At 46.1% G+C, this 17,449-nt stretch overlaps 1 protein-coding gene across 3 annotated transcripts in view; it reads right to left on the reverse strand.

Moving 5' to 3' along the window:
- Nucleotides 1-17,449, reverse strand: part of ELMO1 (engulfment and cell motility 1) — a 455,772-nt gene that overhangs the window by 221,072 nt on the left and 217,251 nt on the right. For all 3 annotated transcript variants that reach the window (XM_039862767.1, XM_039862765.1, XM_039862766.1), the window contains exon 14: nucleotides 9,475-9,579. In XM_039862767.1, coding sequence (XP_039718701.1) covers nucleotides 9,475-9,579 — 105 coding nt within the window. The remainder of the gene's footprint in view (nucleotides 1-9,474; nucleotides 9,580-17,449) is intronic.

Genomic DNA, 17,449 nt, shown 5'->3' on the forward strand with positions numbered 1-17,449 from the left:
TTAGCGCGGCAACGACCGAGCTCTGCACGGCGAGGCTGAAAATGCATAATTAAAGGTGGAAGCCTGATCGATGATGGCAGACGAGAGGCAGCTGGTCGCAGAGCACGTACGCGATAAATATTTACTTGTCCGACTAACGCAGCGAGACATAGAAATGGACAGTGTGAACTGGGAGGGAACCAGCTTGGAGAAAGAATGAGAAGACATCTCCGGGTCGAAGACAGACAGGGTGGTGGCTGTTGGCGAACGGCATCACGGGCACTCGAGTGAGTGTCACCCATACGTGAGGCTGTCTGTGGTCTCTGACCTTGAAATTCATACTGGCTTCGAGTGGTGGTGTGTCAACTGCATATAGTTCATTGCCAGCTTATTTTTGCTTTTTTTTTTTCCTCAAGCAATCTATCACTGTGTTTTAAAGTCTCACCGTGTTTTTAATATTTAAAAAACAAAACAAAATCAGAAAAACCTTCAGGTACTGCTAAGTAAAAATTCTGGACCTCACATCCAGCTCGGGCTGAGAGCAAAGCAGAACGAAATGGATCACTGCCATGTCGAGGCCTGCTTTAGATTTCAGGAACCGAATCCAGTACCAAAATCGGGGGTCGGGAACACACAGCGCACAGCGCTGGATCCAGAGTCATCGACGTACATGAGACCCGCCCCCATCAGACGAGGGGTCTTCTGAGACGAAACCAAGCTCATGAAGAACGCTGAGCTCATCCTGAGGCCTGAAATGCTCCATTCAGACCCTTGGCTGCGGAGCCAGAAATTGTGCGCCCAGCGCAATTAGGAAATCTAATCACATGTATTCATACTCTCAAGGGGTCCCGATGGTCTGCCAGTAACAGCGCGGATGGCCACAATCAACAAAATTAATGCCACTATTTTTAACACATGAAAAAAAAAAACTGTACATAAAAACAAGCCTCCAAACTGTGGACCTTGGTCAAAGAAAGAATAAAAATAAAAGCGAGGGATGAAGTATTTAAAGGAATCATTAGACAAAGAGTCATTTTAAAGTCCCAGCGAGGCTGTGCCTTGAGGTCCCTGTTATTCTAAATTGATTCTGTGCTCCAGATCACCTAGAAGGAATATGTCACTCAAACAAAAAAAGGCTCCTTTACACAGAACTTGTGTTTAACTGGCAACATATAATTTCATTAAAAAAAAAAAAAAGAAAATTAAGAGCAATTGCTGCGAAGCCATTTCAGGGACAAGGGGAGGGGAGGATCTGTCAGCACCATGGGAACAAAAAAATGATGTGCCACCAAGCTTTGTTCCAATCATTTGCTTCATAGTTAAGTTTAATTACACATTACACACTGTCCTGTAATTACATCGCTTAGGAAACTGCCAATTTCCCTCTCGAAATGTTAAAAATTCCTTAATTTATTTTAAAGCCTCAGTGCATATAGGATATTTGGCTCCTGTTCCCTTTAAATGCAGGCTGGAGGGCGGCAAGGGGGCCCACGTGTGGCCTGACATACAGTGTGGAGGGCAGACTGTGTGTAGAGCCCCGAGCACACTGGCCCAGTGTATTTATAATACGATCTGATGGCTTTTTTTTTTCCTTTAAAATGTACAACTGGAGAATTTGAAACGCATGCTTATTCCTTTTCCCTACTCTTGGGAGGTTGAAATTAAAGTCCTCTATTCTCAGCAAGAGAATAAATACAGAGCACAAGATGGAGCACCTGCTCTCCAGGAGTTGACACCAAGGATGGAGTGACAATCAACATTAAACATGTAAATGTGAACCCCCCCCAGGAGGTGGGACATTAATTGATCATGAAATGGGTAAGGGGAAAGGCAATCGAAACCGTCTGAGCATCGACTGTGTGCTGACGACGCATTCAGAACTTCACAGAGGTCACTGCACACCACCAGTATCTGTGGCCACTAACTCAAGTCTTTCAAGTACCAGGCAGATCATGAGAACGCACGAAGCAGCCAGACACTCTCCAATAGTGGTGGTTTGGAGATGGAGTGTGTGCCCGGCCTCCAGCAAGTCCAGCCCTCAGCAAGTCCATCATCTTGCCTTTAAAAATACTGTGCCAGGTGGGCCAAACACATCCACAGGACTCATCTGAATGGTGGCTGCCATCCCTATATGAATCTACAAACCGCCGAAGGCGCAGGCTATGAACACTGGAAGCAGACTACTCAGTTTTGAATTCAGCTCTGGCACTCCCTCAGCTGTGTGATCTCGGGCAAACCACCTAACCTCTCTGTGTGCCAGTTTCCTCATCTGTAAAATGGAAATAAAACAGCGCTGACGTTGCAGGGCTGTGGTGAGAAACTATTGAATGTGCTTAGCATAGTCGTTATCTCGCAGAGCGCTACGAGATCATTACATTTATGCCCCCTGACACAGGAGAGAGAAGTTAAAAAGAGTTTCCCCAAAATGGCTTTGAACTTGAGGTACACCTCGATGGACAGAGATCTACGAACTGGAAGAACACGGTCAGAAGACTATCTTATCTCCCCATCGCTAGGTGCATTGACGGAAAGATGACACATAATGCGTTAAGTACTCAAAATATGTAAAGGCTTCAAAGACGGCGGCGTTTCCCGGGCTGGGTCATCCCATCGCGTCTTCCTCTCTGCACAGGCTCAAGCCCAGGCCTCCCACGTCCCTCGTGAGTTAGGGTCTAGACCAATATTCCTCCCAACGATTTTTTAAAGTGTTGTTTACTCTGTATGCATCACGAGGAGGAAGAGTTCATTGAAAGGGTTTGAAATAAAGCACACGCGCTTTAAACTTTTCATCTTTTAAAAAATGGCAATAATGAAAGAACCGCAAGCAAATGATTCTTAGGTACAAATAGCCATCTCTTCCCATACTTTACCTTATTCGATGTATTATAAATATTTGCTCTGACTTGGTATAATACTGGAAGCAAGCGTGTGCTCTGGCACACGACTGTACAAAAACATTGTAATTAATCTTATTTTAAAAGGGATTTCTATTTTTCTCCTCTTAGGAAATTCATTATTTTCTATCACAGTCACCCAATGTGCAAAGATTTTCAGGCTGGATGAAACGTTCATCATAAATTATGAGGGATGTTGAGGCAAGAACTGCAGGGCCCGTAAGAACAAGGAATTTCCAGAAGCCTCATCGTTTTATAAATGCTATAGTTAGCTGGGGAATAGCCTCATTAAAAATACATTTTGTTCATGACACAATATCACCCAAAGAAAGAGGAGACCCATGTGAGAGAGGTCAGGTTTGTTCTATTCCATATTGATCCCACACCAGAATACTTTTCTAAAAAGTAGTGCCATTGTTTAAAATTAGGTCTCTGGGAAAGGAAGCAAGTCCTAAGTGATTCTGATTATAGTTAAAAATGATGATGATTCACAAAACGGTAAAACGTTTACCTGCTCAATACACTGTGGAGAACTGCGAAGAAGTAAAGTTTATATGACTCGACAGATATGTCCAGAATAAGTCACACCTAAAAATCTAGAAGTTAACAAGAACAACCCAAAGTGGGGGTGGGGTAGAACAAAATTAAAAAAAAAAAAATACCCTACTCTCTTCTTTCATTGGCTGTTTTTCTTCCTGGTACCTAAGAACTAGGCCCGGCCTTGCTGGCCGCCACACACACTCGCTGTGCACGGCCCCGGCCTGGCTGATGGAAGGCGTTCCATCATCTGTTCTGAATGAGTCAGTAAATGAATAAATGTGACTGGTGAAAGGGATTTCTCTTCCTTAGATGCATTTTAGCATCTAAAAAGATGAATCTTGTTTTCTGCGTGCATTTATTTTTCCTCTGAAAAAGATAGAAACAATCATGGAACTATCTCATTTGCATGCATTTGGCTATCGTTGCACACTTAAATAGCGTATCTGACGTTTTTTAGGGTCTGGGATTATACACAGCACATTTCTGGCTGTAATGCCAAGAAGGGGCCAGATGACGGACAGTCCATTCCGAACCTCCCCTGGTCTGAAATAACTTCCGCATGTTGTTCTCATGTCACGAGTCTGGACCCATGACCACATCGGGAATCCAGAAAGCCTTGCAGCGATACCCTCACCAGGCTCATTCATCCCTCATCATTTCAGTGTCAACGAAACGTTTCGCAATTTGGTGCTGTGTAGGAAAAAGACAGCCTTCGTTTTCAAAGAGCTTGCAATCTAATTAAGACGATGTGGTATTGCATATAAAGTTTTAATAAGATGGAAGGGGAAGGTCTGCCTCTCTGACTTTTAAGAATGACTTCTCATGCCACATTGAGGAAGATCTTAGCCGAACACAAACATCTGTTTGACGGTCCCCTGTCCTAGTCATTCCTCTTTGATTCTGTCTCCTTTCCCTCGACGTCAAAAAGAGAGACCTGTTTTGTCCATCACACTCCAAGTCCAGGGACAGGATGCTGCAGACTGGAAAGAGCCTGAGATTTCAAGGTCAAAGACGTTGGTCCAAATTCCACTTGTCCACTGGCCGTTTGACCGAGTGGGACTCTCTGTACCTCTCTGAGTGCTGGTTCCTGAATCTATAGAATGGTAATAACAATGCTTATTTCATAGGCTTTTCTTGAAAACTGAGCTGATCTACAGAACACTTCATGTACGTTACCCAACCCGCACTAGGCGTTCATCTTTTCTGATCAAATGGGACAGCGAATATTACCACGAAGAACTGACTTCATCTTAAAACCGCTCTTCGCTTTAATGGCAGCATTCTTCCTAAGTATTTTTCATGATCCCCCTTCCTCCGGCCATCACGTGTTTGGGAACCTTAGGTCTCCTTGTCATTACTCTCCACTCTCTGGCTGAAACGTGGCTCCCACGAGAGCCAGCACGAGTCTCGAACCAAATGAAAACCAAGTTATTTGGGTTTCTCGGTAGTCCCAGTGAATAATCAAATACACCAAGAATACATATTCTATGTCCAAAGGCTTCATTTCCAATGAAGCCATTCAGCTTGTCATTCCAGAAAGAGGGAGGAAAAAAGCAAAACGAAAAAGCAAACAATTACATACAACACGCTCAGCTCTGTGCCATCGCCCTGTCTGTGAAATAGTGACAACCGGACCACGGGAGTGAGCCACGCACTGCCCTCCACTCACAGAGAGAGCCTTGGTGGGGAGAGCTGGGGAGTGAAGCAACTGTAGAAAAAGTAAAAGCCATGATAAGACCTACAAGTCTGACCTTACGTAATGACCCCAGATTTTTCTCCAGGAATGGTGGAGGGGTCAGATTTGCGACGCCTCCTGGTGTTCCATGCCCATCCTAGTGTGGGGTGATTCAGTTATATCCACTGCTGTCATGAGTACACAGAGACAGAATTTATTCAAAGACAACATGAGAAACCAGCTTCTCATCAGAAAATTCATTGTTAACAATATACCTCCATAAAACTATTAAGAGAATGTAGGTCATACTTGGACGATAAAACATGAATTGATCATTGGCAAGAGATCATTTAAACAAAAACTAAAGAAACTCTTTAATCACTTAATTAACAAGAAATTGTTAAAATTCATTCTGTGCCAGGTACCACAAGAGGTGAGCCTGTGGGCTGGGGTGGTCCCTGAAACGTTCTGATCTCTGTTGAGAAAGACCATCCTAGCAGCTGGCAGGGAAGGCGGGTTCAGACGCACCAAGCTTCAGCAGGGAGGTGGTGAAGATAATGTAACAGTCCCCATGAGCAGATTAGAGGGAATGAAAAGTTTAAGGATGTGGACTATACAGAATGTGCTGTCTCCACGGGTTCGAGCTCTGCTGCCCATATCTACGGCCACTAGATACGTCCACCTGCACAGAGGTCCCACATGCATAGAAGGGTCTGGATGTCCCCAAATGGATCCCCTTTTCCAGACCCCAGTGTTTCGCGAATGATACCACCATCCACCGATGGCTCAAGCCTGTCATCTTCCTCTTTCTTCCTCAGAGAAAGTCCAGTTTATTTCAGCCCAAGACAATTCATTCAAACTGCTTCTCCCCAGTGACACAGCCAATGCCCTAGTTCAGGCTACCACCATTTCTCTATAATTTCCCAAATTTCATTTTTGCTACTCGTCTCAATTTATCACATTTGTTTCCTGGCAGGAGAGTGATTTTTCTGTGCAGCCTAAAAGTTCCTAACGAGCCAGCCTACATCTGCCTCAGTGACCCTATTCATCCCTCCCTGCTTTGGCCACACAATATGTTTCTGGTTCCCTGAACGAAGCATGCGCCTTTAATGCCTTGGCTCACCATTTCCTTCTGCCTGCAGCGCTTCCCATACCCCCTTCCCGGAACCCCATTAACTAGTACTACGTGACAGACCTCTGTGGACATACCATTCCTCTAGGATGGCTTCCTGGCCTGACCTCCGCATCCGTATTGGTGACCCTCCTCTGTGTCCCCAGTGTCCCCCCTACTGATCAAAATCGATTCCAAGTGACTTGGAAAGTGCCTGATACGTATCCCTTCACTGCACCCGACCCCTCCTCTCCATTTCTAGACTGAACTCCTCAATGACGAGACTCATGAGTGACTCGTCCTTGGGGAATCCCCGTCAGTTGGCTCGCTAATAGATACTTGATAGTTACTCGGCAAACACGTGCAGCCTGAACGACGAAGAAGAAAGGCACGCAGACCGAGATCTGGGGATCTCGTTCCTTTGATGCGTAGGCGGAGGCCGAGAAAGCCACCGGCGAGACTGAGAGACGGCCGACGAGTGACCTGGACGGACAGCACTGGCTGCCCGCCGAGGGGGAACAGGGCCTGGCGAACGGTGTCCCGTGTCAGTGGGAGAGCAGTTGAGATGGAGGAGGAAGGGGCTGCCCTGCATCTGGCCGGGGAACAGCTTCTGGAAAGTGATGGACGGGAGCCTTGGTGCGAGGCGTGGAAAAGTGAATGACAGGTGACTTAGAACAAGAGGCGACAGGACAACTTGGAGAAATACGGACACACAGCGTTCGAGGTAGCACATCAGTGGAGGCGGCCTCGAGGGTGAAGAGGGAACACCGGTGTGCGTGCGTGTGTGCACGTGCGTGTGCCTATGTGTATGTGTGTGTGTGACGACCCCTTTTAAAGACCTCGACCCCGGATCTGACTGACGAAGTGAACGGGGAGGCGACCCTCAGGTACAGACTAAGTGTTACTCAATGAAAAACACAAATGATAAATAAATATCTACATTCGGACAGGAGCTTGACCTGGCCCAAAAGAGAGCAAATTATATCAAAATATAAACTTAAAAAAAAAAATAAACATTTTTATGTTTCAGAAAAGACCATTCGGCTCATAAACAGACATTTAACTAGCTGTCTGCAAGGACTGTATTCACTGTGTATGTCACTATGTCACAGCACCGGGACATCTGCTTTCAGAGTCACCCCAAAACCTCCTTGCAGAATGCCTCAGACCCTGTATACGATCCCGAAAGCCCGTCCGCTCGTGGAAAGAGCTTCAGCTTTCCACCCAGTCAGATCCAGTCAGACGGGACACAGAAAACACCAGGAAAGGGACACTCTTGAGAAAATAACAGGCCCCATAGTTATAGGAATATCCAGCCGAAAAGAAAAAGTGCGTGTGGACAAAGAGGACCGCATTTTTCTTTACAGATAGGTTTTTCTTTCAAGTCCCTGTTAGATGTAAAGTTCTGTCAGGTTTCCATGGTATCAACTTATAACAGTTTAGAGAATGCACTGAGGAAAATGAGCTTAAAACATTGAATTCCTTTTCATAAGACATATGCTTCTTAGGTAATTAACAATACAGAAAGCATCAGTGGGCTCTAATGTAAGAAACAGTCATCCACAAACATTAATCATTAGAGCTAAATTCAATTTCTACGTTGCTGCTTCTTTCCACACGCAACTCTCCAAGGCTATTCTACATGGCATCTCAGAAATATTAATTTACTACTGTGAGAGCAGATGACAATCCTGAAAAAAGCAATCTGTATAATAAATACGTGCATATTATAAGCCAAATGAAACTTTTATGGGAAAAAAAATTTTTCTTCACAACGTATATAAATCGAACCATCACGCTGTATGCCTTAAACGTATACAGTGATGTATATCAATTATTTCTCAATAAAACTGGAAAAAAGAAAATAATTTTCTTACTGAAGACTGCATTTCTTACCAAGCATCTTATCCCACACCTTTCAGAGAAATGCATAAAATTCTTTATATATTAAATATTAAATATTACAAATAACATTTTGGCATAAGTCAAAGATTATCCAATTACCTATATAGAAAAACACCTAAAGCCAAAATACGGCACCTACAGGGAACCCAGAGACCTGGCATGACTTTTTCAAGGAGGTCATTAGTGGGCAGGACAATTTTTCCCTGCGTAGACTGTCCCATGTATGACAGGTTTTGGCCAGTAGCACCCCACTGGGCATGGTGACTACGAAAGGAACACACATCCACATATTTCTAACACCATCCTCCCCACCCCACCCCTGGGGTGGATCCTGCTCCCTTGTTTAGAGAAAAAACTTTGGTCCAGATAAAAAGCGATTACCCACATCTCCCATCACTAGAGAACAGTGCCGGGTCTCAAACCCCAGTCTCCGGAGAGCCAGTGCCACCAAAAGGGATCCAGCGGAAAACGTAAGAGTAACAGACTCTTCTCTTATTCTGATTTCGGCCTTGCTCTTCCTGTGTTACACAGTTTATTCATTGACTATCTTGTCAGCCGAGATCTAGCCATCCTTTCAACCGCTCATCAATTCCCTTGTTCCATTTATCCATATCCTCCCCTATCTCGATCTCGGATCGGTATCCCTCACCCCAACTGAATCTGGCCTGTTCTCCCTGAGGACAGGTGACAGGTGTCAGTACAAACCCAGGAACCGCAGTGAAGCAGCCCCACGGTGCCGCCTCTGTCTCTCTGCTCTCCCTCACTCACCCTCGGTCTTCCCGCACCTGCCCGGTCAGCGGGTGGCGTCTTCCATTCTCCTCTGTCCCACCCGCGAAGGATCTGCTTCGGTAGCAGGAGTCCCCTGGTCCGTTATGAAATGAGAGAAGGAACTTCTCTTCCCTCCCCGCTCCTCCCCGCCCTTCTTCTCCGTCTGTGTGTCCCGCTGTATCTCCAGCGTTATACTGAGCAGAAGCGCAGCCAGAGAGGGTCCTGGACCCCTTCTCCAGAAGTCGGATAAGCCTGAGGGTTTCCACTGAGTTGGAATCCTGCACGTTTTGGGAGACAGTTCACTTTTCTTCCTTGTCATTTAAGCCTAGGAGTTTTTATCATAATTAAATATTGAGCCATGTAAAATATTTTTTCTAATATTTCTCTTTATTTTTAATATGTAATCATATGAAAAGTACTTGCAGGCTTAAAATCTTTATTTCAGGGCCCCTGATTGATTTCGTTTTATTTTCATTTTTACTTTACTGAGTCACGAAAGCCAAAAATCTTGGGCCAGTCATCTAAAGCTAAAGCCTGTAAGCTGGAACTTCGGATTTGGCGGGAAACCCACAGTGGCTGGCCGGAAGGGGCCGCGTGCTTACCCGGATGTAGGCATCCTGGTGGTGCTTGGCGAAGTACAGCATGTTGTCCAGCGCTAGCATTCCAGGAGGGGTCTGGGTAAAGTCCATGGCGGGGTTGACGTGGTTCTGTGATTAAAACAAAACATTCGATCGGGTTAATTCTTCAGCACACTTCACCCTCTGGTTCCTGCCTCAAGACCAAAGCATCACAAGACCAACTCCAAGTAATCGAGTAGGACATTTTCTGTCTCCAAGTACACTTGCGGAGGTGGCAGTGGGGGCTTCTTTACAGGTGCCGCCAGACCAGCTTTTGTACCTGGGGTTAGGAACCTCGGCTGAAGGTCAGAATATAGGATTTTACTCTTAGATGTGTGACGCTGAAGGAGAACGTCCAAGCCCTGCCTCTGACGGCGGTGCCGCAGAGGAGCCAGCGACGTCTGGGGACAGAGACCCGGGCTGGAGCCACGTCTCTGCCAGTGCTTTTCTGCCTCGACTTTCTCGTCTTCAAGTGGGAGGGTTCGGCATGGCCACCCTGCCCATGGGCTCCATGAACTGTCCAGAGTGACAGTCTCCAGGCCTTTGGACGCAGACACTTGATCAAATCCAGATGTCCACGGGGCCCTGATATCTGCCTACTCGGGAAGTGTTCTGGCCGTGTGGTCCCCACACACAGTGCCGAGAACCAGGAAGACTAGATAGTAGTGACAAATCCACCCAGCAGATTCTCCATATGCTCAGGGTCACCCAGTAAACACCGCAAGACCTGTTCAGGGCAGCAAACCTAACTCTCCATTGTTAATTGTCAAAATGATCACTAAAATCTATCTTGAAAATTCACATCTAAATGGTAAATGATTTAAAGGCAGTTGGTTTAAGAAATGAAAAAGACATTATAAAGAGCTATTGCAGAAAAAAAGCTTTCACCTCATAATCTAGTAATTTATATGAAACTACCTATTTTTGTTTTGTTCCTGAATACATCTGAATAAACATTCCAAATCTCTGACCTGCCAGGGACATTTTGGTTAACTGCAATTTTTTCAAGGTTCAAACAACCCACACTTTTGTCATTGTTTAAGAGTACATCTAAACTGTCTTTTCCGTGCTGATTCGAAAAACTATGTATGAGCTAACGTAGAAAACAATTAGAGGGCGGTGGCGCTGCCTACTGGTCACGAAGCCACCGGCCCGAGAGCGTCCCCTTCCGCATCTCTGCCCCAGGTCGGGTCACTGCAGTGACTTCAAATTTTTATTTGGACATTCTATCCTGATTTATTTATTAGGATGTTGAAAAGGTTTTTTTTTTAAACACCAGTTAGAAGAGAGAGACATCACATAAAATAAATATAATTGTAACAAAAATGAAAATCACTGGACACATCGAATACAGAACAGTTCGACTTGAATCTGATACTCATTGGAGTAAGAGAGCCAGGTTTGTATTCCATAGTGGGAGTAAATCCGAAATGCTGCAAATAATCTGAGATTTCATCTAAAAGGTAACTTGCCATGAAAGATTTTATCATATTTTTTAGTTCTTTAGAAGAGAAGGGTGGGACTTCTCCCATTACGCATAGATTACTTTAACTTCGATATTAGATTTTCATGAACACGAGTAACATAAGAAAAGTTAGTATTTGCTGAGCACGTCCCGGGGGCAAGCACCAGTGTGATTGACATGCATCATCTCATCTAGTACACAGGCACTGGGCACTAATGTTGTCCCCAGTTTATTGATGAGGAAACTGTATAACAGATAACATTACCCCCGGCTCATAAGTTGAGTGCATTTATTTTGGTATAGCTGGCATTCAGATTTTGCATAACCTGAGAAAAGTTTAAGCAAAATAGAGGCTAATCAATATTAGCTGCTATCCAGCAGGGTCGAGCCAACAAGGAGAGTGTGCCACATGTTAAGAGAGAAAATCGTGACATTTATTTCAGACCTAATTCTACTGTTGGTCTACGAGTCTACTCCAAAAATCAATGCGCAAAAAGGAAATCAAATGACAAAAATTAGTTTCTCTGAATCTGATTCGAACAACCCCCTAAAGCTATGGGTTAGCAAAGCTGACCAATGAGAAGTCCCCACAGCTCAAGAGTCATCAGTCTTGTTTGCACTGTGCTCCCAGGGTCCCCTAGAAGCCTCCTTCTGTCAATCACACCCCCCTTAGGCACACATTGGAGGTACCCAGTAGGGCACTGCTGCTTTCAAACGGTCTTACAGCTAAGAAACAATGTAGTTTATTTTTAGGGTTCTTTTAAAGAAACATGTAGCTATTTATCAAATAGTCCCAATAAAATAATGCCTGCTGCCGGCCAGGCATTGTGCAAATCACCTTGCATATGCTAACTTGTAATCCTCATAAAACTCCAACAAAGTGGGTCCTATTATTACCCGTCTTTGACAGAGAAGGAGACTGAGACACTGAGCATTTGGGTCGCTTGCCTGAGGTTTTAGAACCGTATGTGGCAGAACCAGAATCTGAACTCAGAGTCAGACTTTTACCCAGGATTTTAGTGTCAAGTAGTTGATCAACTACTGCCGGGCATTTCACGGAGCTGTCCAGTGCGGGCCCTCCGTGGCTGTGGTTTGCATCGGTCAGCACGACTCCTGCAGGCAAAATGGGCCTGCGGTCCATCCTTTCCAAAGAAAGGGAGAGTTTCTCTATCCCTCCCAGACATAACAGACCAAAGTTCTCCCGTGTTCAACAAACCATTTCTATTGTCTGTGACAAACAATCTCCTACACTATACAGAAGCCAATGAGAAAATTGCCTTTGATTTTCTGAGACTTGCCCTAAATTAGGAAGCATCACTGCATCTTAGGTGAAAAAAATATCTTTTGGGTGAACTTGGTTCTTATTCCCTCCCTCCGTCCCTCTCAACTCCAGGTACCATTTTCCAAGCTCCTCTCTCCTTGAAATTATTGTTTCCTTTTTCTTGTTCGGTTTTAATAGCCAGTGAAATAATTTACAACCACGGATGTTGATAACAGAAAACTCCTAAGAATTACACGCTGAAACATTTTAAAAGCTTTCCGTAGAGACAAAAACACTCCGAGAACACAGCAGGATCAACGGTTCCCCCCACTCCTTTCTTATTTATGAGATGCTCTGGGTACAGATTTATTTTCTTTTCTTGTTCCATGTTATTTTTTTTTCCACCTGTCTTGAAATGGAAGCTGCGTGAGCTCTGATAAATGGCTTGAGATTTTCCCTTGTTTCACTGCAAAGCCTGGGTACCCCTGTACACCCTTCTGAGGTGCCATTTGTTAGCTCCTGCAGAAGCGTGCTCCATGAATCATGTCGGATAGCTCTCAGCCCCTTTCTGAAGCACCAGCGTTTTTCCCTTTGGGAAAATGGTACCAACCAGCTGCACACAGCACAGTTTATTATATCATGGGAGGGCACCCCATGTGGGGTTTGGGGATTGGGTCCCTGGAGACGTTTCTCTTCTGTTACCCACATTCTAGTTTTTTTAGCTGAATTATTTCAATGACACAAACAAGAGGATATTCAAAGTTTAAGACAGAGAATCTTTCAATCCATTCTGGCTCATACACCAAGGCCACTGGAGAGCTGGAGTAGACCTCTAATAAAATCTGGGCAGGCTGGTCGCCTTGTTTTACAGACAAGAAAACAGAGTCCCCAGTGGAAAGCAGTGGTGCTCAAACTAGAGCAGGCCTCCGAACCCCCCAGAGGGCGCGTTAGTCTCTATTACTCAGGAGGGCTGGGTGAGGTTTGGCATCTGTATCTTTATCTACCAGGTGTTGCAGATGCTGCTGGTTGCAGACCACCCTTTGAGACCCACGGTTGGCTAGGATGGCTCACCTCAAATAACACAGGTAATAGCAGGATAAGATCTAGAATCCAGATCACTGATTCCTTGAATCCCATGAAGCTCCTACTATACCAGGCGTCTCCAACCCCTGGGCCATGGACTGGTGCTGGTCCATGGCCTGTTAGGAACCGGGCCACACAGCAGGAGGTGGGCGATGGGCAAGCGAGAGAAGCTTCATCTGTATCTGCAGCCGCTCCCCAGCGCTGGCATCGCCACCTCAGCCCCGCCTCGGATCATTAGGCATCAGATTCTCATAGGAGCACCAGTCCCTGGTACCAGACAGGTTGGGGACCCCTATACTACACCATTCTTTAAATCCACTGGTTCCCAGGTGCAAATGTTGATCTGCTTTGTGCTTTAGCCTCTCATTGAGAAAACAGACTCCTTCATTCAGAAAAAGGAATCATAATTTAGAAGCTTCTCACTTCTCCTATTGCTCAAATTTCTGACTAAAATAATATGTATCAGCATCCCCACAGGGAAGGCAGGAAACTGTAATCAGTCAATATATTCTACCCTTGGATGCGTCCTGGTTGGGGAAGCAGTGCCGCACAAGCCTGAATGACTTGTAAATGATCTGCGTTTTTCAATTACCAATGCCATGCTGGTCCTTCACTAGTGTGGATGATAATAAAGAGATGATTACGATAATGCTTGCCAGGTGGCATATCGTGGGGGAAAGCCTTTGAGAATTTAGGAGGTGATATCTGTGCTATATGAGTGCCTACATTTGCTGAACAAATACAGCATTAAAAGCAACCTTTAAAACAAATCGCACTGAGTGAATATTCATTCGGTCTGAGAACAGCCCTATCAAGGGTATTTCCTGAGGCTGGCAGTTTAAGGTCACGTCCTCCAGGGGCAGGCAGATCCCTAGGGAGCTCTGTGAAGCTACACACGCTTCCCACTCCCCACCTCTCCGCCCAGGAGAAGCGAGGGTGCAGCCGTTTCTGCAGGCTCCCTGGACCAGCAGTTATCAACCTCGGGTGCACCTGTAGATCCCCCGGGGGAGCCCCGAAAAATCCTGACATCCAGGCTGTACCCCAAAGCAGTGAATGAGAAATTCTGTGGTTGAGAACCAACCCCATTCCAGAGTTTCTGATTCAGTAGATCTGGGCTGAGGACACAGAATTTGCTTTCAAACAAGTTTCTAGATGCTGCTGGTGGCCTCTGAACCACAGTTTGAGAAACCACTGATCTAAAGCCACAGGCACTCAACACGAGAGTGTGTTAAGACTCTGTGCTCAGCAGCTGGTGGCGTGGAACCCTGATTTCCTGTCTCAAGCGTCTGGTTGGGCAGTGACTTTTATTGAAATGTGGCTCTAGTTTGAACAAGCTGAGCTGACATGAGCCCACCACTCTCTCGTCTGGCTTCTTAGCACATTTACATAGGAAGGCTCCTGACCGCATCTGACTTTGTGGCCCCGCCGTGTAGATCAGTGTTCCACAGAGTCCTAAAAGTAGCCTTTAGAAATCTTTGGATTCTGGCATTGGTCTTTCTCCATTGACTTCAACAAAAATCAACAGCTTGGATGAAGACAGAGAAGGCGTCCTATCAAGTTTGAGCCAAGGGTGGCAAAGTTGGTAAATATGCTGAAGGGCAGAAAAACCACCGTGGCCCAGTGGGACAGGTACCGGTGGCCGTCTCGCCGGGCACTCCAGACACGTGACTTCATTGAATCCTCCCAATCACCTGGTGAGGTGAGTGTGAGTATGAGGTACACGCTCTTCTATTCCTGCAGACGAGGTCAGAACTTGTGACCTGTGCAAGGTCACAGCTAGTAAGTGGCAGAGCCACCGCTTCAATCCTGTAGCTTCTTTTCCTACCGAGGTTCAAAAGGTCTTTGGAGAATAGGAAGATGGGCCTCTTTAGCAAGGAACAGTTTAATCAGAGAAATGCAAAATCTTAAAGTTAAAAAAAAAAAAAAAAAAGCATCTCAGAACATAGAAGGGTAAGAAACCTGGCTTACGAATAATTCATGAGCGCCCAGGTCCTCATCATTAAAATTTGATTCTTTTAGGGAAAGCACATGAGAGCGGCATGAAAGAAACATCCAGAAAGACAAGAAGGGTTCAGGCCAACAGATTCTAATCCGCCCCTCTCCCCACGGTACCTCCCTCGGCTGCGTGCCCTGGTCTCTGCCAGGCCGGACACTGCTGCCAGCTTCTCTAATTCTGTTCGCCCACCTGCTACCGGTGGCCTTTGACCAGGCTCTGTTTTCTCTGGATGAGTCATCCCACAAGTAATTTTGGGGGTAACACTTCTGATTCGCCTCAGCTCTGGGACCATCCCACCCTCACCAAGGGCACCCCCTCCCGGAGAATGATCTGCCACCTAGGCGAGTCCACAGCCTTTCGGGGGGCTGCTACCGTGCAGGGCAGACGCGATAAATTTCATCCAAAGGTGAGTTTAAAGCAAAACCGTACTTGCCGTCTAGAAGCCTCTGTCTCAGAAGTGAGTTAGGAGGCTTCACGATACAGCTTTGAAGTATGCACGCACACACGCACACGCACACGTGCACACGCACACACACACGCACACGCACACACACACTCATAAATAACTTCACATGCGCACACAATGGAAGATCTCACACTAAAACTTTGGATTTAAGGTGAATTTTCTTAGGTTAAAAATCATGTCCTTTTAAAAATTACTCTTAAAAGGTCAGAAAAGGCCATGTACCGCCATGTGTAGAATTCATGAAAATCTGGGTTTGCCCTCACTTCGTTATCTTGAAGAAGCAGTTACTGAATAGAAGGATGAGCTTGAGCACTGTTTGTCTGGTGTGTTGATTCAACAGCCAATACAAAGAATTACCATAAAGACTCAATTAAAAAGTGCCTTGAGAATAAGCTCCCTTTAAAATGAAGCTGGTTATGGTTTAAAATAAGCCTTCGTGAATGATAAAATGATGCTGTCAAGATTATAAAGATATCTGTAGTTTTTCTACTGAGCTGAGCTCATCCAGGATTCTGAATAACCCAGGCACGGTGGCTCATGCTGGCACCTATTCTCTCTTCCCTTAACCCTGGTTCCTTTTTTTCTTTTTTCTTTTCTTTTTCTTTCTTTTTCATTTAACCACTTCTAAAACCCCCCCTTTCTCCTACATCTTGTGACTTTAAAACAGGAGGTGCTTGAGCCCCAGCCACTCACAGCGGCTTCTCCTTTTCTCATCCATCCCTAGGAAGGACACAGGCTAAAAGTTCCACCGAAGGACACAGAAATGTTCTGTTGTCACTCGAGATTCCGCAGACCGAGCTGATCAAGCACGAAGCCGGTTCCCTTCCCTCTGAGGCCGGCATCGCGTTCCACACGGCCTCCGGTGAGGGGCCCGCCACCCGCCTGGGAGATACAACCTCTCATGTGATGGAGCTCGGAGCTGAGCAAGCTGTAGCTGCTGCACATGAACTTGCAGCGGATGAGAGGGGCGCAGGGGCTGCTCCAGCACCCCACCTCCCCCAGGGCCTAGCGCAGAGAAGGCGGTGACAGCGATGAGCGTGGCAGCTGACACACCTGGCATGTACCAGATGCCGAGGACTGTTCTCAGCCAGAGAGTACCAGCGCCCGGGGCCACTGCTAATTTTTGTACAGTTGTGAATTTAAAAGGTTAATTTTTTTTTTTTACATTTTAAAATTAATTTTTTAAATTTAAATCCAAAGAAGAAGAAGCTGTGACTCGTGAAAATGACATGACATTCACATGTCAACGTCCATAGAGAAAGTTTTATTGAAACGCAGCCAGGCTCGTCTATTTTTCATGTCGCCTGCGGCGGCTTTTGCCTACAGCCCACAAAGCCAAAAATACTTAGTACCTGGCCCTTCACGAGCAAAGGCTGCTGACCCCTCACGACAACCCAGAGTTAAGGGTTAACCGAGAGCTAAAAATCCCAATGAACACTCGGTGCTTTGGTCTAGTGTTTCGGTCGTGGAGCGGCCCCCGCGGTCACCGCTGCGAACAGACTGGGTGGCTTAGCGCCCGGCCCACCACCCGTGATCGCGCGCCCGGCCCACGAGGGGCGACCGCCCAGGTGTCCACCAGCCCCTGAGCGAGAGTGGGGCAGCCGCCCGCTCCCGCAGTGCGCTCGTGGCCCCCGCGCCTGCCCCCCACGAATACACCCCGCACCTGCAGTGCCACCCGGGTTCCACTTC

This window comes from Pteropus medius, unplaced genomic scaffold (assembly GCF_902729225.1).
Source record: "Pteropus medius unplaced genomic scaffold, Ma_sr-lr_union100, whole genome shotgun sequence".
Classification (NCBI taxonomy): Eukaryota; Metazoa; Chordata; class Mammalia; order Chiroptera; family Pteropodidae; genus Pteropus; species Pteropus medius.